The sequence below is a fragment of the Glycine soja genome, chromosome 15, assembly GCF_004193775.1.
Source record: "Glycine soja cultivar W05 chromosome 15, ASM419377v2, whole genome shotgun sequence".
Taxonomy (NCBI): Eukaryota; Viridiplantae; Streptophyta; class Magnoliopsida; order Fabales; family Fabaceae; genus Glycine; species Glycine soja.
In genome coordinates this window covers 7,959,301-7,977,974 of record NC_041016.1, presented here as the reverse complement: position 1 = coordinate 7,977,974, position 18,674 = coordinate 7,959,301, and the positions used below count along the sequence as shown (strand labels likewise).

Here is an 18,674-nt window from a genome sequence, read left to right as displayed (position 1 = left end):
TTTGGAAGTGATAAGCTACTGTTTGTCCGGATGTGAAAGTAAAAGGAATAAAAAAACCAAGCTGGTTGACTAACAAAATTATTGACTTGTTACTCCACCAATTAAAAGGGTGTGAATCTTTGAAGCTGATACTTCCAAAAAAAACGTGAGATATCCGCTTCGTCGTTATGCTACGCACTCACCTAGATTGACACTCATAAGAAACTTCCTAGAAAAAAAAAAAGAGAAAACAATGCAAGCTTTACACGAGGGAAAGAAATAAGTTTAACCCTTCCACACGTTACTAAGATTGCTAAAAAAGCATAACCAACGACATCTTCGAAAATAGACGGCAAGATAGTGAAGCTTAGCGTCACTCTTTCCCCAACATGCCTCAATATAAACGTGCCCTCTAAGCTCCTCATTCTTGTATAAAAAACCATCTCGCCCTTAATCCTTGATAGAGACAACAAACACAAAAAAACATTCACTTACTTCAAAGTTGCAACATAATAACATATCATTAATATCATGGATCATAGGCTTTCTGTGAAAAAAGAAGGAGAGGGAATCGTTCACATACAAGTTGCTGAACTCCACAGGCTAAGCGAGACAAGCAAAACCAGCACCATGTTTGAGCCTCGTGGACTCAGCAGTATTGAGAAGAGAGACAGTGATGCAGATAACTCTTTCTCTGCAGCAACAGCTAGAGCACCAGAAAAGAAGCTGACCCTCTTTGCGCTTCGTCTTGCGGTGCTTGAAAAAGCAGCCACTAGCCTTGGAACTCTTGGTTTCATATGGGCAACCGTTGTCCTTCTTGGCGGTTTCGCCATCACTTTGGACATAACCGATTTCTGGTTCATCACCATCATACTGTTGATTGAAGGGACAAGGATTTTCAGCAGAAGCCATGAGCTTGAGTGGCAGCACCAAGCCACATGGTCTATAACTGATGCTGGAATCAACAGTTTCAGGATGCTAAGGTCCTCCCCAAACTTGCTTCTTCAAAGTATCGAGAGCCTTTTCAGGCCAATTGTAACCAAGAAGCAAAGGAGAGACATGATGGAGTCTAATGTTACCCCCAGGTATAGGGATAATACCACCATTAGCATATGGACACCAACTCGCATGTGGATTAGTTCAGATGTTCCACTTCTTCCATATGCTAGATGGTTTTTCCTTTCAAGGCATATCAGCAAGCTTCTGTATTGGCTTCAGCTTTTTTCGGCGACGGCTTGTGTTGTTCTTTCGTCGATGAAACTCGTCAAGCATAATTATGGGGAGGTTGACAAGGGAGACACTGACAAGAGGAACCGGGAGTCTGCTTTGAATATATTTTATGCCTTGGCTTTGGCTGAGGCTTTGCTTTTCTTGATGGAAAAGGCTTACTGGGAATGGAAGATCAGCTACTGCAAACTGTTGGATGAGGTTAGCAAGGAGTGTGGGTTGGGACCATCAGGGATGGTGTCAATTAGAAGGTTCTTTTATGATGCCTATTCTAGGTGTGTCAATGGGAGCATATTTGATGGGTTGAAAATGGACATTGTCTGTTTTGCTATGGATCTCTTGGCCTCAAACTCTCCTGATGAGCAGCTCATTGGAGGAAGAATTCTTCGCCAATTCGCTGTGAGTGAACGGTTTTCTGATGATACCCTTCAGAAGCTTGGAATTTCCATATCTGTGGTGGAGAGGCTAGTTGAGATGTTGAATTGGACAGACCACAAGGAGGAAGAGATTAGGCTCTCAGCTGCAGAGATTTTATCTGCACTAGCTGGCAAGAAGCAGAACTCTCTGCGTATAGCTGGGATACCGGGCGCTATGGAGTCGATATCATCTCTTCTCCAAACTAACAGGAATTGCATACATGCAGCTGATGAAATTGGAGAAAAGAAACTCATATTTGATCATCCCAATTATGGCTACTGGACATTTAACCATTTGGGACTCCTCATTCTGAAGAAACTTGCCCGTGATCATGACAACTGTGGAAAGATTGGAAACACAAGAGGCCTGCTCCCAAAGATCATAGACTTTGCACATGCTGAAGAGAGGTTGCTGAAGAATGAGAATGCTACACCATCTCAAATTCTGACAGTGAAGAGATCTCTGCAGCTGGTGAAGATGCTGGCTAGCACAACAGGCACCTACGGGAAACATCTTCGAAGGGAGATTTCGGAGATAGTTTTCACAATCAGCAACATCAGAGATATTCTAAGGCATGGAGAGAAACACCCCTTGTTACAGAAACTGAGTATAGAAATTTTAACCAGTCTTGCATTGGAAGAGGAGGCAACAGAAAGGATTGGAGGCACAGGTGGAGTACTTAAAGAATTGTTCAACATATTTTTCAAAGATTACATTGCTGAAAATCGGAAAGATGTAACCACTGTTGCTGGGGAGGCCCTAGCAATGCTGGTATTGGAAAGCAAGAGCAACTGTCATAGGATTTTGAAGTTGAAAGTATTGGAAAGGCTGATAGAGGCATTGAAAGTTCCGCCACTTCATATCAATGCTGCTAGAATTCTAAGAAATTTATGCACCTACAGTGGATCAGAATGCTTCAAACAGTTATGGGGGGTTACAGCTGCAGCACCCACAGTAAGTGTTACTCTACCTTAATAATTTTGGGCTAGCAACAAGTGAACTATATAGTATGTTTTTGTTGTATGCTTCAAACTAAATTTTTAACCATTGCACAACCTTGCAGGTACTTCAGGCAATCATGTCACAAGAAAACAAGCTACAGGAAGTGATGATTGGACTAGCGGCAAGTGTTTTCTCATTCATGACTTCCTCTGAATCAAGCACTGTATTTGAAGAATCTGGGATCACCGAGGCTGAACTGGCAAATAAACTAATCCATATTCTCAAGAAACACCGATATCCTCCAACTAAGGTCCCCAGGATAAGGAGATTTGTGATAGAGCTGGCAATTTGGATGATGAAAGAAAGAGAAGAAAACATTCATACTTTCAAGGATTTGGGAATGGAGGAGGTGCTGGAGGGTGTCTTAGAGACCACTTCAGAGCTTGAAAGCTTTAATGTTTTCTCTGGTACTGTGGGACTGAACCGGCACAATCTAACAATTCACTCACTGGTTGAAACAGCATTGAAGTTTCTGGAAGATAGGTAAATTAATGACGCACAGAACCATGTTGCAAAATCAGTAAACCATGTTGATCCAGAGCAATCATTGTAATAGTATACTTGTACATATGTGTGTGTAAACTAGTAATTATAGTAAATTCTTTAGGAAGGTTGCCATGTTTGCTGGGGCTGGAAAGATAGCTTGACTCAATGATTTATTCACTATTTTTTTTTTCAGATTCAATGTTATTATTTGAATTGAATTATCCATATTTCCTTTTGTGATTAAATTCATTCCTTCCTGCATTGAAATTAAAGAAAAAAAAGATCCATATAATCTTAGATTTTTCTTCTTTAGGCCAGACTGACTTTGGAGTAATCTTTTGATTGTTGTTTCTATCCTTGATCAGATGTCTAACAAGGTTTCATAGTTATATAAGAGCCGGATGTTTTGTGGCTTTAGTTGTGGCAGCCAATGAAGTTATTCTAAGTTTCTAACAATACACCAAACAAGAAAAAAGAGAAAGATATCTTGAAGAAATTGACATTATTAACTAAACCAACAAATTTGAACCACTTTCCCTCTGGTCCATGAAAAACATAATGAACTAGCATAATTATCTAAAATAAACAAAACAAAACACATTGAAACGGAACTACCGTACCAAGTGTCAAAAAAAAGTCACACATAGAATCCTCCTAGAACATTGCTCTCAGTCCCTACTCACGACTTATTTACAAATTACTGGACAAAAGATGTTGTAGAATTTAGACCAACATCCTAAGCCATCACTTTGGAGACAACTCCTGCACCTACTGTTCTGCCTCCCTCTCTCAAAGCAAATCTTTGTCCTGTTTATAAATAAAGTAAATACAGTCAAATCATATTGTTGAATGTAGTCACAAACAAAACAAAGTTGCAAGCATGAAACAAAGACAATGCAGAGACAATTATAAATTAAATTCTAGACCTTCCAAATTCGTCAGAAAGAAATCGGCACACATTAACTTTTAGGGGATATATAACTGAAAAAAAACTTAGTTACACAGAATTAAAAGAACATAAAGTTTAAAGATGCTTAATCAATTTCCAATTAGGGTAGCTGGCCCTGTAGTCTGTAGTTAGTATTAGTTAAAGTTTAAAGATGCTTAATCAAATTCCAATTTTACTAGGGCATCAATTTACAAAATGCGAATAATTAATTATAAGAAAGCTAGAGACATTATGAAAAAAATAATATATAGGTGACCTATTGTAGATAATGCAGCATCTTTATGATCTATGTCACATCTAGGATTCAACCTACCTATTTCAAGAGGAACAGGTGATATCAGCTCAAAAGTTGCAGTCACATTATCACCAGGCATAACCATCTTAACACTTTCTGGTAATTCCACCTTTCCGGTAACATCTGCAGTCCTCAAGTAAAACTGTGGCTTATAGTTAGAGGAAAAAGCAGTATGACGGCCACCTTCATCTTTTGAGAGGACATAAATCTCTGCTTCGAACTTCTTATATGTTTTAAATGCACCAGGCTTGGTCACGACCTGTAATTTTCATCAACAGAAAGTTTAGAAAAAGAAAAAGAAAAAAAAAGGTTCATTTTCATAAATTGAATGACACTCATAAAACTTAATCACATGAAATAGTGGTTACAGATTTTCATATGAGCCCTCATTAATTACAAATTTTGCAAGAACTCACCTTTTCACGTCAAGAGTAAGAATTACCATATTTCCACTACCATCTTAAGTTTTAGATCAATGCTGAACATAAATTTCATATGTTAATATTACTTTACACTTTGAATTAGTTCCACTCACCATTCCTCGCTGTACATCATCGCGCTTCAGACCACGTAGAAGAAGTCCCACATTATCACCAGCCTTGAAATTTAATTATCCATCAATCCAAATCCAGGCAAAAGGAAGGAAGTAGAGAGGATGGTAGTATGATTTTACTTACTTCCCCTCGATCCAAAATTTTCTTGAACATTTCCACACCAGTTACAGTAGTCTTCAAAGGTCCACTCTTTACACAAAGACTGAAAAATACAAAAGCATATACCATAAAGCAAAACACTCATTAACATGACATGATAATACATATTTGACTTCCATGTCTACCTGTGTTAGTCCCAATACTTCAACCTCCTCACCTACTTTGATGGTGCCTTGTTCAACACGACCAGTCACAACAGTTCCACGCCCCATCACAGAAACCAAACATGGTGGAAGGAACACATCAAGAAGTTGACAACATATGTAAAGCAAATATAAACAAATTATTTAAGAAATACACAACAGAATACAGTAAGGCTTAAGAAATATCATTTTATTAGGTTATCATAATAAGGAAAGTGTTTGAACTGAATTATTGTAATTCCTAGAAAAAAAAATAGTATACAAAGGACTACTAATTCGGGTTAACCAATTTTCAGCTGTGTTAAAAGCTGAAGTCTCTTGCAAGAAAAACTTGAAAATAGTAGATAGAAACGTACATCGTTAGTGACTTTTTGGGGTGATTATATTTTTTCCCTCTTTTTCATCCTTATCCTTATTCATGGAGGAGGAGGAAATATGGGCAACACCAATGTCCAGAAATTGCTTTGTATTATGAATATAATATTTCACTAAGAATTGTTTTGATATACATCAGTTATGATCTTTGTGCTTACCAGAATTGAGAAAACATCATCTACTGGCATTAAGAAAGGCTTATCAAGTTGCCGCACAGGATCCGAAATGTATTCATCCAAAGCATCCATTAGTTTTAAGATAGCCTTCTTTCCAAGTTCTTCATTAGTTCCCTGCGATGCAGACAGGGCAGAACCTCGTACAATTGGAATCTCATCCCCAGGAAATTTGTAGAAATTAAGCAGTTCTGTAAAAATGTTGTTTGTCAAAAGGATGCACATCAGATTAGTAGAATATATAAAAGAAACGTTCTGTTAAGAGGTAGATTAATTTTTCTTCCCATTCAAATAAAACTTCATAACACTTCATACCGCGAAGCTCCATTTCTACAAGTTCAAGCAGCTCTGGATCATCAACAGCATCAACCTTATTTAGAAAGCAGAACAATGATGGCACACCAACCTGACACAGGAAACAAGAAGAACACCCCATGTATGTTATGATCTTACGGTTTTGGAATGTAATTAGATTTTATGAAAACTGAGTTCTGCTTTTACACATTGACAAAAAGAGCTATTAGCCTGGCGAGCAAGCAGTATGTGTTCCTTTGTTTGAGGCATTGGCCCATCTGGAGCAGAAACCACAAGAATTCCACCATCCATTTGTTCAGCTCCAGTTATCATGTTCTGTAATTTCACCAAATGAATTAATTGAAGATGGAGTCCATACAGACACGAACATATACAAGATCATCAAATAATCAATCATTCACAAATAAATAAAATCACACATTCTTCAAAGTAATGCAATGCATATTCATTCAATATAGAAGGAAGAGCATAAGGTTCATAATTCATACCAAGAAAATTGACTCAGAAATAAATAAAAAATTATAATAATCAAGCATATAGATACTTTAACAACTAACCATACCTTAACATAGTCTGCATGCCCTGGGCAATCAACATGGGCATAGTGCCTCTTTGCTGTCTCATATTCTACATGAGCCTGTAAGATCAAGATAAGAATCTCAAGAGAAGTTTACAAATTTTATTAGTAAAACAATTAGTTCTGTGCAATTCTTGTGCTATTTTAATATCATAGTTTATTTTAACAATAAAAAAGAACAATTAGTTCTGTATCATTCACAACATGCATAATTGGAGTATGGACTTAGAAAAAAAAACAGTGATCTATATCTCTCACAGTCGCAACAGTAATTCCTCTCTTCTTCTCCTCAGGAGCCTTGTCTATGTCCTCAAAGGCCGCCTTGGCTTTACTTTCTTCAGCTAGCACCTGTTCCACAAAATCAATCCTCGTATATAAATATTGTCCAAGTCCAACACAAGACCTGAATCAAAATGCTTATGCCAAAAAGAAATTGAAATTAAAGGTAGAATTCCACTATTTAAGAATCAGGACACGGAAATCAAGCCAAACCTTGGTAATTGCAGCAGTTAGTGTGGTTTTCCCGTGATCAGCATGCCCAATTGTGCCCACGTTAAGGTGGGGTTTTCAGCAAAAAATAATAATGTTAACAATGAAAAGGAAACACACTTTAAACAACCATCATAACAATATCATGCAAAGGCCCTTCTTTATGTGGAACAAGAAATAAAATAATAATAATAATAATCAACCATATATCTGCTATCTGTATTTCTATTTCCACACACATATCCAGTGCCACCACAATTAAGGATTGATCGAAGGAAAACTTCTTAAAAAATATATTTATCATGAATTAGGATATACAAGTGCTCAAAGTCTCAATCTGGTTATTTGGGCCGGAGATTAGCGAACTTAAGTTCATTAATAGTTTGCTGACACACAATAACCACTTCTACTTCAAATGATTAAAGGTTGCATTTTCTTCATGTGCATGATCACATGTACGTAAATGAATCACCACATGCAAGGACAGGTATGATCATCAAGTAAGCAACACCAATAGCATAAATAATACTCCTTGGCCACAACAAGAAGTACATAAGAAAATCTTCAACTGACATAAAAAAGAGAGGGAAAAGGAGAAAGAAAGAGCAATGTTGTCCCTAGAAAAGGAGGGTCTTTACGTTCGAGCGAAAGTGGCCAATGATCTCTGTAGATGCAAGTTTTGGGATATGGTGGTGCAAATTCCACGAGAGAGTGACTGGTAAGCACTTGTGAAATGCAAAGAGAAAAGGAGCTGAGGCGCTTAGAATTTAGGTTTCTGAAAGCAGTGGAAGCCATGAGAATGGATTACACACACTTCACACTGAACTGAAGAATAAGGAAGGAACGTGAGAGAGAATGATAACAACTGAACTGAACTGATCATAGTCGCAGTTTGTTCTTCATCTACTTGGCCTTATCTTTAGTTGACACATCGTCGATAGAATCCGGAATAATATTCGCTAAAAAAGCCTGATTCACTCACACACATCCCTATTGGTTCATTTTGATTTGTGGGCGCAACAACAAATACATAGGACAATGAAAAGCGAATTCTGACTTATGTTTAGGATATATGGATTAGACGATATGGTCAAAAAAAGGATATATAGACGATAAATGTGTATAATTGTTTTGTAACACACTCTAAGATGTAGTGACACAGAAAAGAAAAGCGTGTTAAGTAGTTCCAAAACGAAAAGGTGCCTGCTAATTAGATATGATTCAGAAAGATATAGAAAAAAAAAGTATTTGTTATATAAATAATACTCGTATAACTCTTATGCTTGATAAATTAGAATAAATATCTCGAACAATGTGTAATCGAGAGCGATTTTAGCGATTTATCTTAACCTCTTATCTTTTTCGATCCATTATTTTTAATATCTTTAATTTTAAATTGAATTTTAATGGTTTTTTTAAATTATCATTAATTAATAATAACATATACCACCACTAATTGCATGTGGATCAATTATCTACGGTAATCCTACCTAACTAGAGCAATATTGCCTTTGATGAAGAATATTTGTTGTCTAGACAAAAAAAAATTATACCAAACTATTGATAATAAATTTAAAATATAATTTATATGTTTGAAAATATTTATTTATCACAAAATTTACTTATTTTATAATTTATATATTAAAAAATATTTACTTTTTATAAATTTAAGTTGTATATGCATGTACATCACAAGTTGTCAGTTTAAGACTTATTAAGCTTAATGAAAATTAAAATATATTTTTTTAGAAGGTTCAGGGAGACGACTATATAACAAGTTATCTTTATACGTAGAATGGTTACCAACTAAGTAAAAAAGTCTTTGTTTGAATTAATATCATATTTTCCAATTCTTACTAAATCTGTTTAAGGGATCGGAGTAATGTTATTTCTTTGTAGATTAATATGCATTTGTTATTTATCTTCATTTGATAATTCTGTTATGTTTTATTAGTGTCAATAATGGATGCCTAAATTGTAAATATTCAAAAAATAAGGTATTTCCACTTAAGCAAAACCTCATTTTCTTACATGTGTTGCTCTATTCACATGGCCGAGAATCGAACCTCTGACATTTGCTTAAAGGGCCCAAGCTATTTGTGGATATTTGTTAGTTTCATATGTAGAAATATAAATTTCAGAGGAATATAACAATTTCTAGAGTTCAACTTTCATGCATCGGTAATGTAAAAATTATTATACTATCAACCAATTATAAATAATCTTAGATACATCTCATAAAATAATTATTATAAAAATTAACAAATTAAACAAACCTTTCACATAAAAATTCCATTTTCAATTTAATGAAAATTGAAAGCTGTGAAAACTGATAATTATTATTATTCATGAAAACTGTTATTGTTATTGCAAGGGTTAAAGGAGATAGTACATCAAAAGTTCTTTTAAAAGCAGAAAATATATCAACTAAGCTAAAATGCTGACATGACAAAATTGTATTATTAAATATTGCTTATAGGTTTCATAAAAATAAATATTGCTTATATGAATTTATATTCTATAAATAGATAAATAAATTTAAAATAAATTTTAACAGGTATCATAAACACAAGTCAAGGCCTAACAGAAAAACTTTAAGCCACCCCACGGTATAGTTGGATACAATTACACCAAGCTTAGATGAGAAAAATGTAAAAGCATTCAAGGGAAAAATCAATAAATCATGCATAAGCATGGGCAAATAATGGAGACTTCCAGAAATTCTAGTTCAACGGGGTAAAAACACAACAACTCTCTCTTACGGTGAAAGAATATTAGATGAATGCTCTAAACATACAGAACTTAGTACAAGCAACCTATTTCTTTTGTGGAGCATTTTACAAACTAATGTAGTATATTTTATAGTTACAAAAACAATGACTCTCTAATCTTATCGATTGTGACTGTTTCTGAAAAAGTTGAAATCCCAACGTCCCAGTAAGCAGTTCAAGACATGGCCTGCTGGATTCTTAATAACAGTTAATGTGGCTTTTGTATTATGTGATATGTCAGTGTCTGATGAACTTTGTAAGCTAGCAGAATTATCATTACAAGCAGTAGTACTTTCGGTATTGCTAGAATCCGCGACGGATGAAGTGTCCAGTGGTGGTGGTTGTGGTAGTGGTATTTTGCTTGATGAAAGACTTGGTACTGGACTTGGAATCACTGAAATGGAATTTGGTTCAGTTTTCAAGGGCTCCAATGCATCAGATGCAGTGGAAATCGTTTTAACACTCTGGTTGAGTAAAGAAGGTTCTGTCTCCATAGGTTTGGAAATCTTGTGTGAAGAAGCATGTGAATCATCCTCATCCGATGGCTCTATAGACATGGTACTAGCACTGCTAACAGGTGGTTGTTCTACCTCTGGAATTCGTATTTCTCGGTCTTTCAATGAATCCACCACTGCTTCCATGAACATCTGAGTAATACGGACAAATCCATAAAAACCAATTATACAACTTTCAGTGTATAACATCATGCATTCAAACTTTCAATTTATGTTATGTGTGATAACCAACAAGTTGACTCACTTTTTGTTCTTTCTTTGCACTAGATGGACAGCCTGTAAAGTCATCAAGTTGAAATTCCACATAGTGGTCATCATCTAGATCGGTTGGAATGAGGGGACTATAGAGACGACCATTTGATAATTCAAAACTAATAATAGTAGAAGATGATGAGGAAAGACCATCACATTTCTGTGCCTGTTGTGCAAAAATATCGCGCAAAATTAGAAACTATATAGTTCATTTGAGTTTGATCACCTAACCAACTCCCTTCAATTTAGGCCTCTGATTAAACATGTTGTTTATTACTATCTATTACAGATTTTGTTCCTGTCTTTATCTGAAGCTAGACATTGGAATAAATTACATCATTGAATCTTGAGAGTTGAAACTAGGTATTGGGGCCTTCTAGTTGCACTAGTAATGGTTACCCACCATGCACATGCAAAAAATAAATAAAATCATGTTTGGTATAAAAGTAGAAATTAAAATTTATGAGAACACAAGCTCCCCCTTTTAAACGGTAAAAATTAAATGAAAGATGAGCTACAGGGCTGAAAGCTTAATCATTCATGAGCTTTTACTTAATAGCTTAAGCTTTTGGAGATGTCAGTCCTTTAGAGTTTGCATTATACAGTTCTTTAATTCCATGGTTAGTAGCATCAGAATTCTGTTAATCTGCTAGATATATTTGTAGTAGAGATTTTCAAAAGTTTGATGAATATCTAGGGGTCTCTTCTGCAAGCTTGGAGCATTTTCAAGGTTTTCAAACGCAAGGAACACATTGTTCTATATGGCAATGCAAGGATTTTTGCAGTTATTTAGTGCTAATAATAGGAGATAAAAGCCAGGATTTTCAAGGCTTTCATGGATAAAGTTGACTTCTTAAACCTAACGGATTTTATAGAGCATATATCATATATGGACAGAAGGACCAATTTACATTTTATATTTATCACATGAATATTAAATTTTCCCTGCTTCCAGACATAACTGGTATTGCAGGAAGCACCAATCTACATTAAATATTCATCGTGTGAATATTTTCTCAGCAAGCTATTTGCATGCTATTCTGAATTCTGATAGTAAACTAAGAAAATACATACAAACCTCCCTCATACTCATTGGTCTTTTTAAGCAGACTTGCTTAATGTCCTCCACAGTACTGCTTGTTGATGGTTCTGCAACTAACAAAAATAATTTAAGAGATTTGCATTAGTAGTGAGGTTACCAAATGCAAATCCTCATGTATAGCAATGCAACAGGAATAGTTAAGAGACACAGGATATTTGAATCATGCCTTTGTTTCGAAATGATGGTTCATTGCCAAAGTCAAATTCATGCACAGATCTCCAAACATCCTGTAACATTTAAAATAATAATGTTAAAGAATGGAACTTTGCATTTTGACCAAAATGAAACCAAAGAGATGCATGTTGAATTTACCTTACCAAAGTAATCATTCATAATGTCAAAAAATGATTCCCCAAGCTCATCTTCTGGAGGTTGTAAAACATTGTGCAAAAAGATGTTTACGGAATCAAAATAATACTGAGGACGTGAAGAGTTGTGATCTCCCTCAAATTTAATTATGTTTTTGTCTCCCTACAAAGCATAAACAACCATATTATAGATCCAAAAGAGTTTAATTTTTTTTTAAAAAAAGGAAAGGTAAAAAAATAATTCTCAGGGTGGAAGTGTAGTCCCTATAAATATAGAAATATTCATTTCTAAAGAAATCGTCTATTTTTAGTCCTTGTTTATGGAAATGTGTCAAGTGTGGTCCGTATCCTTCACAAAACCATCTCCTTTTGGTCCCCAGTTTATGAAAATAGGGACTGCACATAGCACAAAAGGAGAAAAATGTTTTAGGGACTAAAAGTAAACATTGCTCTACTAAAAACATATTTAACCCAAATTCTTGCAAACATATTTACCATGTAAGCCTCAAGTATAAAATCTGAGTGATGAGGACGAATAAAATCATCATCAATGGCATGCCCTAGTAGAGCAGGAACAAAACAAGATTTTGCTACCTGCAATGCAAACAAATAATGAATGAATACAATGAAGAATATGAAAGTGCGAAAAACCAAAATAAATTCAATATGATAAGTTTTCCCCCAAATAATTTTTTCTATATAGTCTTGCATTTGCCTCAGATTTTTTCCCAACTAAAGATCTCTAGTTCTTTTTTTTATAAAAAGAAATATTATTACATAAGCAGGGGAAAATACATGAGAGAAAATTTCTACACTTTTGAATGCTCATAAAGTCATTATTTTATTTGTTCAGGAGGACAAACAATTGTACACTAGTTTCCTCTTTGGTTGTTTTGCCTCTGTCCTCCTATACTTCCTGAGTGATCACAAGCACCCAGTGTAGAAAGAAGATTGTAAATAATGAATCATCCTAATTTCTACCATTTAATTAAAATCAAAAGAAGTTCACCAGGTCCAAGAAAAGTTCAGTCATCACAGTCAATAAACAAAATGAATGATGATGTTCATGGTAACCCACAAAGTTTGACAAAATCAGAACCAGCCAAATTGTATTCCTCTACCCAACGTCCCTACCAGAGAAAAATTCCTCTAAGTTCAGTTTTTACTTCCATACTTTTAACTAGTTCAATCCTATTTGACTTAAATCATATAGCATTTGATTTCTTGACGGGGAAAGTTTCCTCCACACATGATAATTAATTAAGTTCAAAAAAAAATTCAGCACAAATATGTTAGTAATATATTTATGAGTTGCTGAGTAAAATTACAATCATATGACTGACAAACGAATAAGTGTACACTATTTCCAAATCAAAAAGAGAGAACAAAGTTTCCACAAGTGTATCCATTTCTCAAGTTCAAGCTAAAAAATAAAATGTTTCTTAACCAAGCTCAGGTACAGATGCTGGATTTGAACTGAAGTTATATCAAACAAATAATGAGGAAAATCAAAGGAAGAAAGTTCACTAATTATTTTTCTGTCAAATTATTCAATCATTACATACAGACAGCCAAATAAAAGTAATTTTTTCATTAAACAAAAAAAAAATCAAAAGGAAAAATAACCTTAACAGTGTTCAAGTTCATTATGTCAAATTTTGCCTTCTTCTGGATTGTTTTTCGCATGTATTGAATTGCAAACTTTACCTGTAACAGGAAGAACCAAATATAAATGGAAAAATCATAAGGCAATGACAATTTATTCTCATAAGAGAGAAACGAGGGCCATGAAATCAGATGCTAGCCATGTGTATAAAGTATTTAAATATTCATTGAAGGGGCTAAACATACTTATATGTTGCAAAATGCAAACTACAGATATTCACAGGTCCCTATCAAAAATAGCAATTATTCATCATAGGTGCTACATTGCTCCATAATAAACTATAGCCTAGGCCAACTACATTTCAAGAAATAGCCTATAAAAAAAAACATCTTTACAACAGCCTTGTTACTTATCACAAAACATGTATATGAACCTAATAGATGTCTAGAAAAGCTATAAATTCCAGCCTGGATGGATTGGGACCTTCTTTGGCATTAAATGAAACCTTCCCCAATCTAACGTTTGATCATAATATGTGGTTGGTAGCAAACCATAGACTAAGCCTGAAGGTGATTTTAATAACCTCAATGTAAAGAAGCATTAAAATATGAAATGAGATTATAGATCAATAGTTTTGGTTAGCTTAGTTCTATAAAAGCATTCTCATTTGCTGATAAAAAAAAAAGCATTCTCATTTGCATCAAAAAATATTATGCACTCACTGCAAATTTTGGCAGACGGACTCTGTACTTATCTACAAGTTCCATCATTAAATCAACCAAATCAGAGAAGGGACTGTCCAAAACCATTCCTGCAATTGAAGGATCCTCAGCTCCATACATAAGGCTGCAAGGAATGACATAATTAATGGCAAAAAGGAAAGTGATATTCACTGGTAAGACTGAATTGCTAAACAATCAGGGAGTTTATAAATTGACTTTAAAAATTAAGAAGCACATGGGTAGCACACTGTAAATGAGGAGAATGTGTTTTTGGTAGAACATGGTTTGAAATATTCAATGCAGAAAGGCTTAAATAAATACATGAAAAGCAGATCATTTCCACAAGTCTATAAAATATAGAACTTAAGATAACTTCTAAATTTCTAACAAATATACAAGAATGTACTATGAAATGCTTCATTCTCAAGTTAAGGTTGTACTCTGCACTCTGCAGCAACCCATTATTCAAGAATGATAATCATAGACGTGCCATACACCTTCTTTTAAAAGTTAAGGTCGTGTTCAGCTACCATTTTAAGGGCTGTGACCCCTTCACTGTTGTTTCCAATGCTATGATCAGTTGATCATTATTAACAATTACAAAAAATCATAATGAAGTCTTCATATATTCATCTCAAGCCACACTGGCTCTTACTAGAAGAGGATCACAACAGGTAAAGTATGTGATTTCTATTCTTTAACAAACTAATCAGCTTATTGACAATTAACTATAAGATCTGAGTAAAAATGGACCATATGGCAATATCATGATACCACCCTATGTACGACCCCCACCTTGGAGACCCTTCTTCAACCTTATTTACAATGTAAGGTCGAATGAAGAAGTGAATGATGAAAAATTACCTAGTCACAGCACCCATTGAGCGTCCCCATAAGCCAATCAGAGAAACATTTCCATCTGCCCTTAGATAGTTGACCACTGCTCTCAGATCATCCTTCTGAAAACAGCATACAATGTTAAATAGTCTTTCATAATAAAAAAATGGAAACAAAGCAAATGGCTGTAATGCATATGCAAATTCACAGTGAAGTACAAACACAAGCATTTCATTTCTACTGTGATGTAAGAAATTTATTAAAAAGAAATGAGGATATAAGTATCCTGCCTTAGGCACATGACAAATTTTATATTTTCTGCCAACGATACTCCAACATACATGTTACAAAAAATAATTTGGACTAGTTGATAATACTTTTGGATTGAATTTGTAAATATGCAAGTTTGTTTTCTTCTACCCCTTTTCAATGGATTATCTTTCATGTGTTACCTACCAATTAATCTCCCTATTGCTCTGGAAGATGAATCCTAGATACCTAAATCATGTAAATTGTGCCATGATATTATCCCCAATTATATCAATAATAATGATACAAGTAAATATGATATGTTTCAAACAGTTAATGAACAAGCACTTACTTCATTCCAACCTAGAGTGACATGCTCTCCTCCAGAGATTCCCGATCCCGAGAAATCCAGAGTAAAAACTGTAATATTTGAAGGAAGTAAAATTAGAGCAGCTTCACTGGCATCAACCCTGCATCCACTGCCATAAACATTGCACAAAATAAGCAAGATAAGTACATTTGATAAAACGTCTTGTTAGTTACTTCTCCAGTTCTCATATGTTCCAAAAAATGTAAGATAAAATATACTTTTAGTCAATAACAAATATTTAAAAAAGCAAAGTTTTCAAATTAGCATTGTTATGTTGATAATGAAAATGCTGCACCATATCAAACTAATTGCATGTATACAGATACATAAAAAATTGAGTAAGTAACGTTTTAAAATGGGACTGTGTTAGCTTCTAGTTAAACTTATACGTTTTATAGTAGTAAGCTGGTAAGAAAGGTCCATACAAACCAACTTTTAAAATTGATCAAAGTGCAAGTTTAAAATGATCAACCAGGTGGGTTTGAATTCCTTCCACTAACAAAATCTAACAAACTAACAAGTAACATTTGTCATTTGCCGATAAAGAAAAATGATCACCCACGTTTTCTAATAATGAGTAAGACAAATACACATGTTATTAACATAAAACCATTATAGTGCTCTTTTCTAAATTAAAAATGATATTTTTAAAACCGAGAGGAATAAAAAGAAAACACACATCTCCAAAGCAAAGTTTGAAATGTCTAGAAGAAAACTTTATTGTTTGAATAAAACTCTGAAGTTTGAATCATCAACTTGCATGCTAACAAAAAAATTAAGAAATACATATTTATCCCATAGTCACCTGTTTCCATGGCAATATATTACACATGGCAGAGGCTTTCCATCAGGACTGACTATAGGCATGTAATGGCTGCATTGAAGAACATCCCCACGGCTATTTTTTATCTGCAGAATATCAAATATTACATGACACTGATAATTCTGGTCATCAACTCAACTAAATAGAATAAACTTATAATGCTTATGATGAAAACAAAGAATGACATCAACAAAAACTTTGCAAATGAATTAGAACATCACATGCATACATTATGTCATAACTTAAATAGAAGTACTATGCAAAAAAGGAATCACCATAGTAATGTTTTAGATGTGACTAAACAATCCTTCCATGCTGGTATCCTAGATAAGAAATAATTCTTGGGACAGTTCTCCAAAAGAGCAATCACATTACTTGGAATTGAAACAAATTATGAAACTGAATTTCTTTCAGGGTAAAGGTTATGGCTTCAAAAGTAGAATCCTTTTCTAGCATGTGGTTGACAATTTAGTTATTGACTATGAAATAAGATAAAATCAATCATTTACTCTGGATTCAATGATTTTACCAACAGAATTTTTAACTATACCTCCATGTCCTTCCGTTGAAACCATTTCCCTTTTAGCATGAACTCATGATCCAATAAATCACTTTTTGGATCATATTTAGCTCTGCATGCCGGTAACGGATACAATCATAACGTAATAGCACAATAGTTTATGTTAAATTTGAAACAAAAATACTGCAAAAAAAAATTAATGAACCATGCAAATAACAGAACTCGATGCCAGTTCATCTTATGACATAGTTGAAGAAAGATGACCTCAAGAATGTAGCTATTTTGTGAAGGGCTTATATATCACATATAACTGCACAATTAAAAATATGTCAAAGTACTCAGCTTCACCTGATATCCTCAAAATTAGAAGGATGTGCCTTTTCATTGTGACACTTGAAAAGATTTTTAATTACCCTTACATGATATCTCCATTCTTACTCTTTTTTGTTTTTTTGGGCGATGTCTAGTGATGTCGAGATTCAGATACATGATTTGCGGATCTCATTTTCAGAACACACAAAACAATAGTTATAGTGATTGTAGGTATAAATTAAAAAATAAAAACTATTTCCATATATTTGTGCACAAAAGGAAGAAATTTGCAGAACAAGTTTGCCGTGGCTATCAGTATTTACATTATAGGTACCCTGAAAAGGATTAAAGACTTACATGATACATTACAGAAAAGTAAGACTTTTAAGGTAGCTTAAGAATAGATCTCAAATTTCCAAGCAAACAAATAACAAATCAACTTAACAGAATGAGCACACTGCACACACCCCCCCCCCCCCCCCCCCCCCCCAAAATATAAAGATAATTCCATGATTCTCATAGAGATGCAAAGGAAATGAAAGCATTGAATATACTAATATCTTGCTCAAGCTCTTTCCTAGTAGAAAAAGAGAACAGTGGTGATTACAATTATGCTAAAATCAATAAGAAGCATAAGCAAACACCCAGATGAGAATGTGAAGAAAAAAAGAACTTTGACTGAAAAAGTTGATCCCAGCACAGAGAGAGAGCGAGGAAAAAGGAGAGAAGATGGTGTGCCTGGGTGGGCGAATGATGAAGTTGACAAGCTGTTCCATATTTAGAAACGATCAGAGATGGTATGTTTCAGCTGTTGAAGCAAACTAACATATAAAACATTTGAATTTTGCAATGAAAAGAAAGAAAAAGGTGTTGAAGGAAGGAGAGAGAGGAACTTGGTTAGACAAGACAACTGTGAGACAAAGAAGAATGTAACAGAAAGAAAAGACCGGAGGGAGCATGCTTTTGTTTTTGTTTTTGTTGGTCTTTTGTTTACTTCCATTCCAACTGTGCTCCTTCTTTTTCGTTTGTTGGAAATAACAGACCAAAAAGAAAATGAAAATAAAAATGATAATAATGCAAAACGTTGTTGTTGTTGTCAACCAAGTCTCGTCGTCACGTTGCTGATGTTGCTGGCCGAATGAACTCA

At 34.4% G+C, this 18,674-nt stretch overlaps 3 protein-coding genes across 3 annotated transcripts; 1 reads left to right on the top strand and 2 right to left on the bottom strand.

The window, feature by feature from the left end:
* The first annotated feature begins 440 nt into the window (after positions 1 to 440).
* Positions 441 to 3,356, top strand: LOC114387468. Its single transcript, XM_028347662.1, has 2 exons — positions 441 to 2,577; positions 2,687 to 3,356. Exons 1-2 carry the CDS (start codon positions 511 to 513, stop codon positions 3,110 to 3,112), a joined length of 2,493 nt encoding a protein of 830 aa, XP_028203463.1. The 5' UTR covers positions 441 to 510; the 3' UTR covers positions 3,113 to 3,356.
* A 271-nt stretch (positions 3,357 to 3,627) lies between these two features.
* LOC114388129 (elongation factor Tu, mitochondrial) lies at positions 3,628 to 7,218 on the bottom strand (the record flags this gene model as incomplete). The annotated part of the gene is made up of 11 exons (XM_028348461.1): positions 3,628 to 3,918; positions 4,374 to 4,614; positions 4,891 to 4,953; positions 5,033 to 5,098; positions 5,194 to 5,280; positions 5,748 to 5,950; positions 6,075 to 6,165; positions 6,285 to 6,389; positions 6,637 to 6,711; positions 6,910 to 6,999; positions 7,144 to 7,218. Coding segments are annotated over 11 exons (1,167 nt in total), but the record flags the coding sequence as incomplete, so codon positions are not given.
* Positions 7,219 to 9,792: 2,574 nt separating this feature from the next.
* LOC114387225 lies at positions 9,793 to 17,979 on the bottom strand. Its single transcript, XM_028347367.1, has 12 exons — positions 17,246 to 17,979; positions 16,678 to 16,781; positions 15,855 to 15,981; positions 15,281 to 15,375; positions 14,417 to 14,540; positions 13,715 to 13,795; positions 12,584 to 12,682; positions 12,093 to 12,251; positions 11,947 to 12,007; positions 11,757 to 11,827; positions 10,671 to 10,844; positions 9,793 to 10,558 (listed from the first exon to the last, which is right to left on the bottom strand). The coding sequence occupies exons 1-12, from the start codon at positions 17,282 to 17,284 to the stop codon at positions 10,031 to 10,033; spliced, it is 1,662 nt and encodes a 553-aa protein (XP_028203168.1). The 5' UTR covers positions 17,285 to 17,979; the 3' UTR covers positions 9,793 to 10,030.
* Between the last annotated feature and the right edge of the window lie 695 nt (positions 17,980 to 18,674).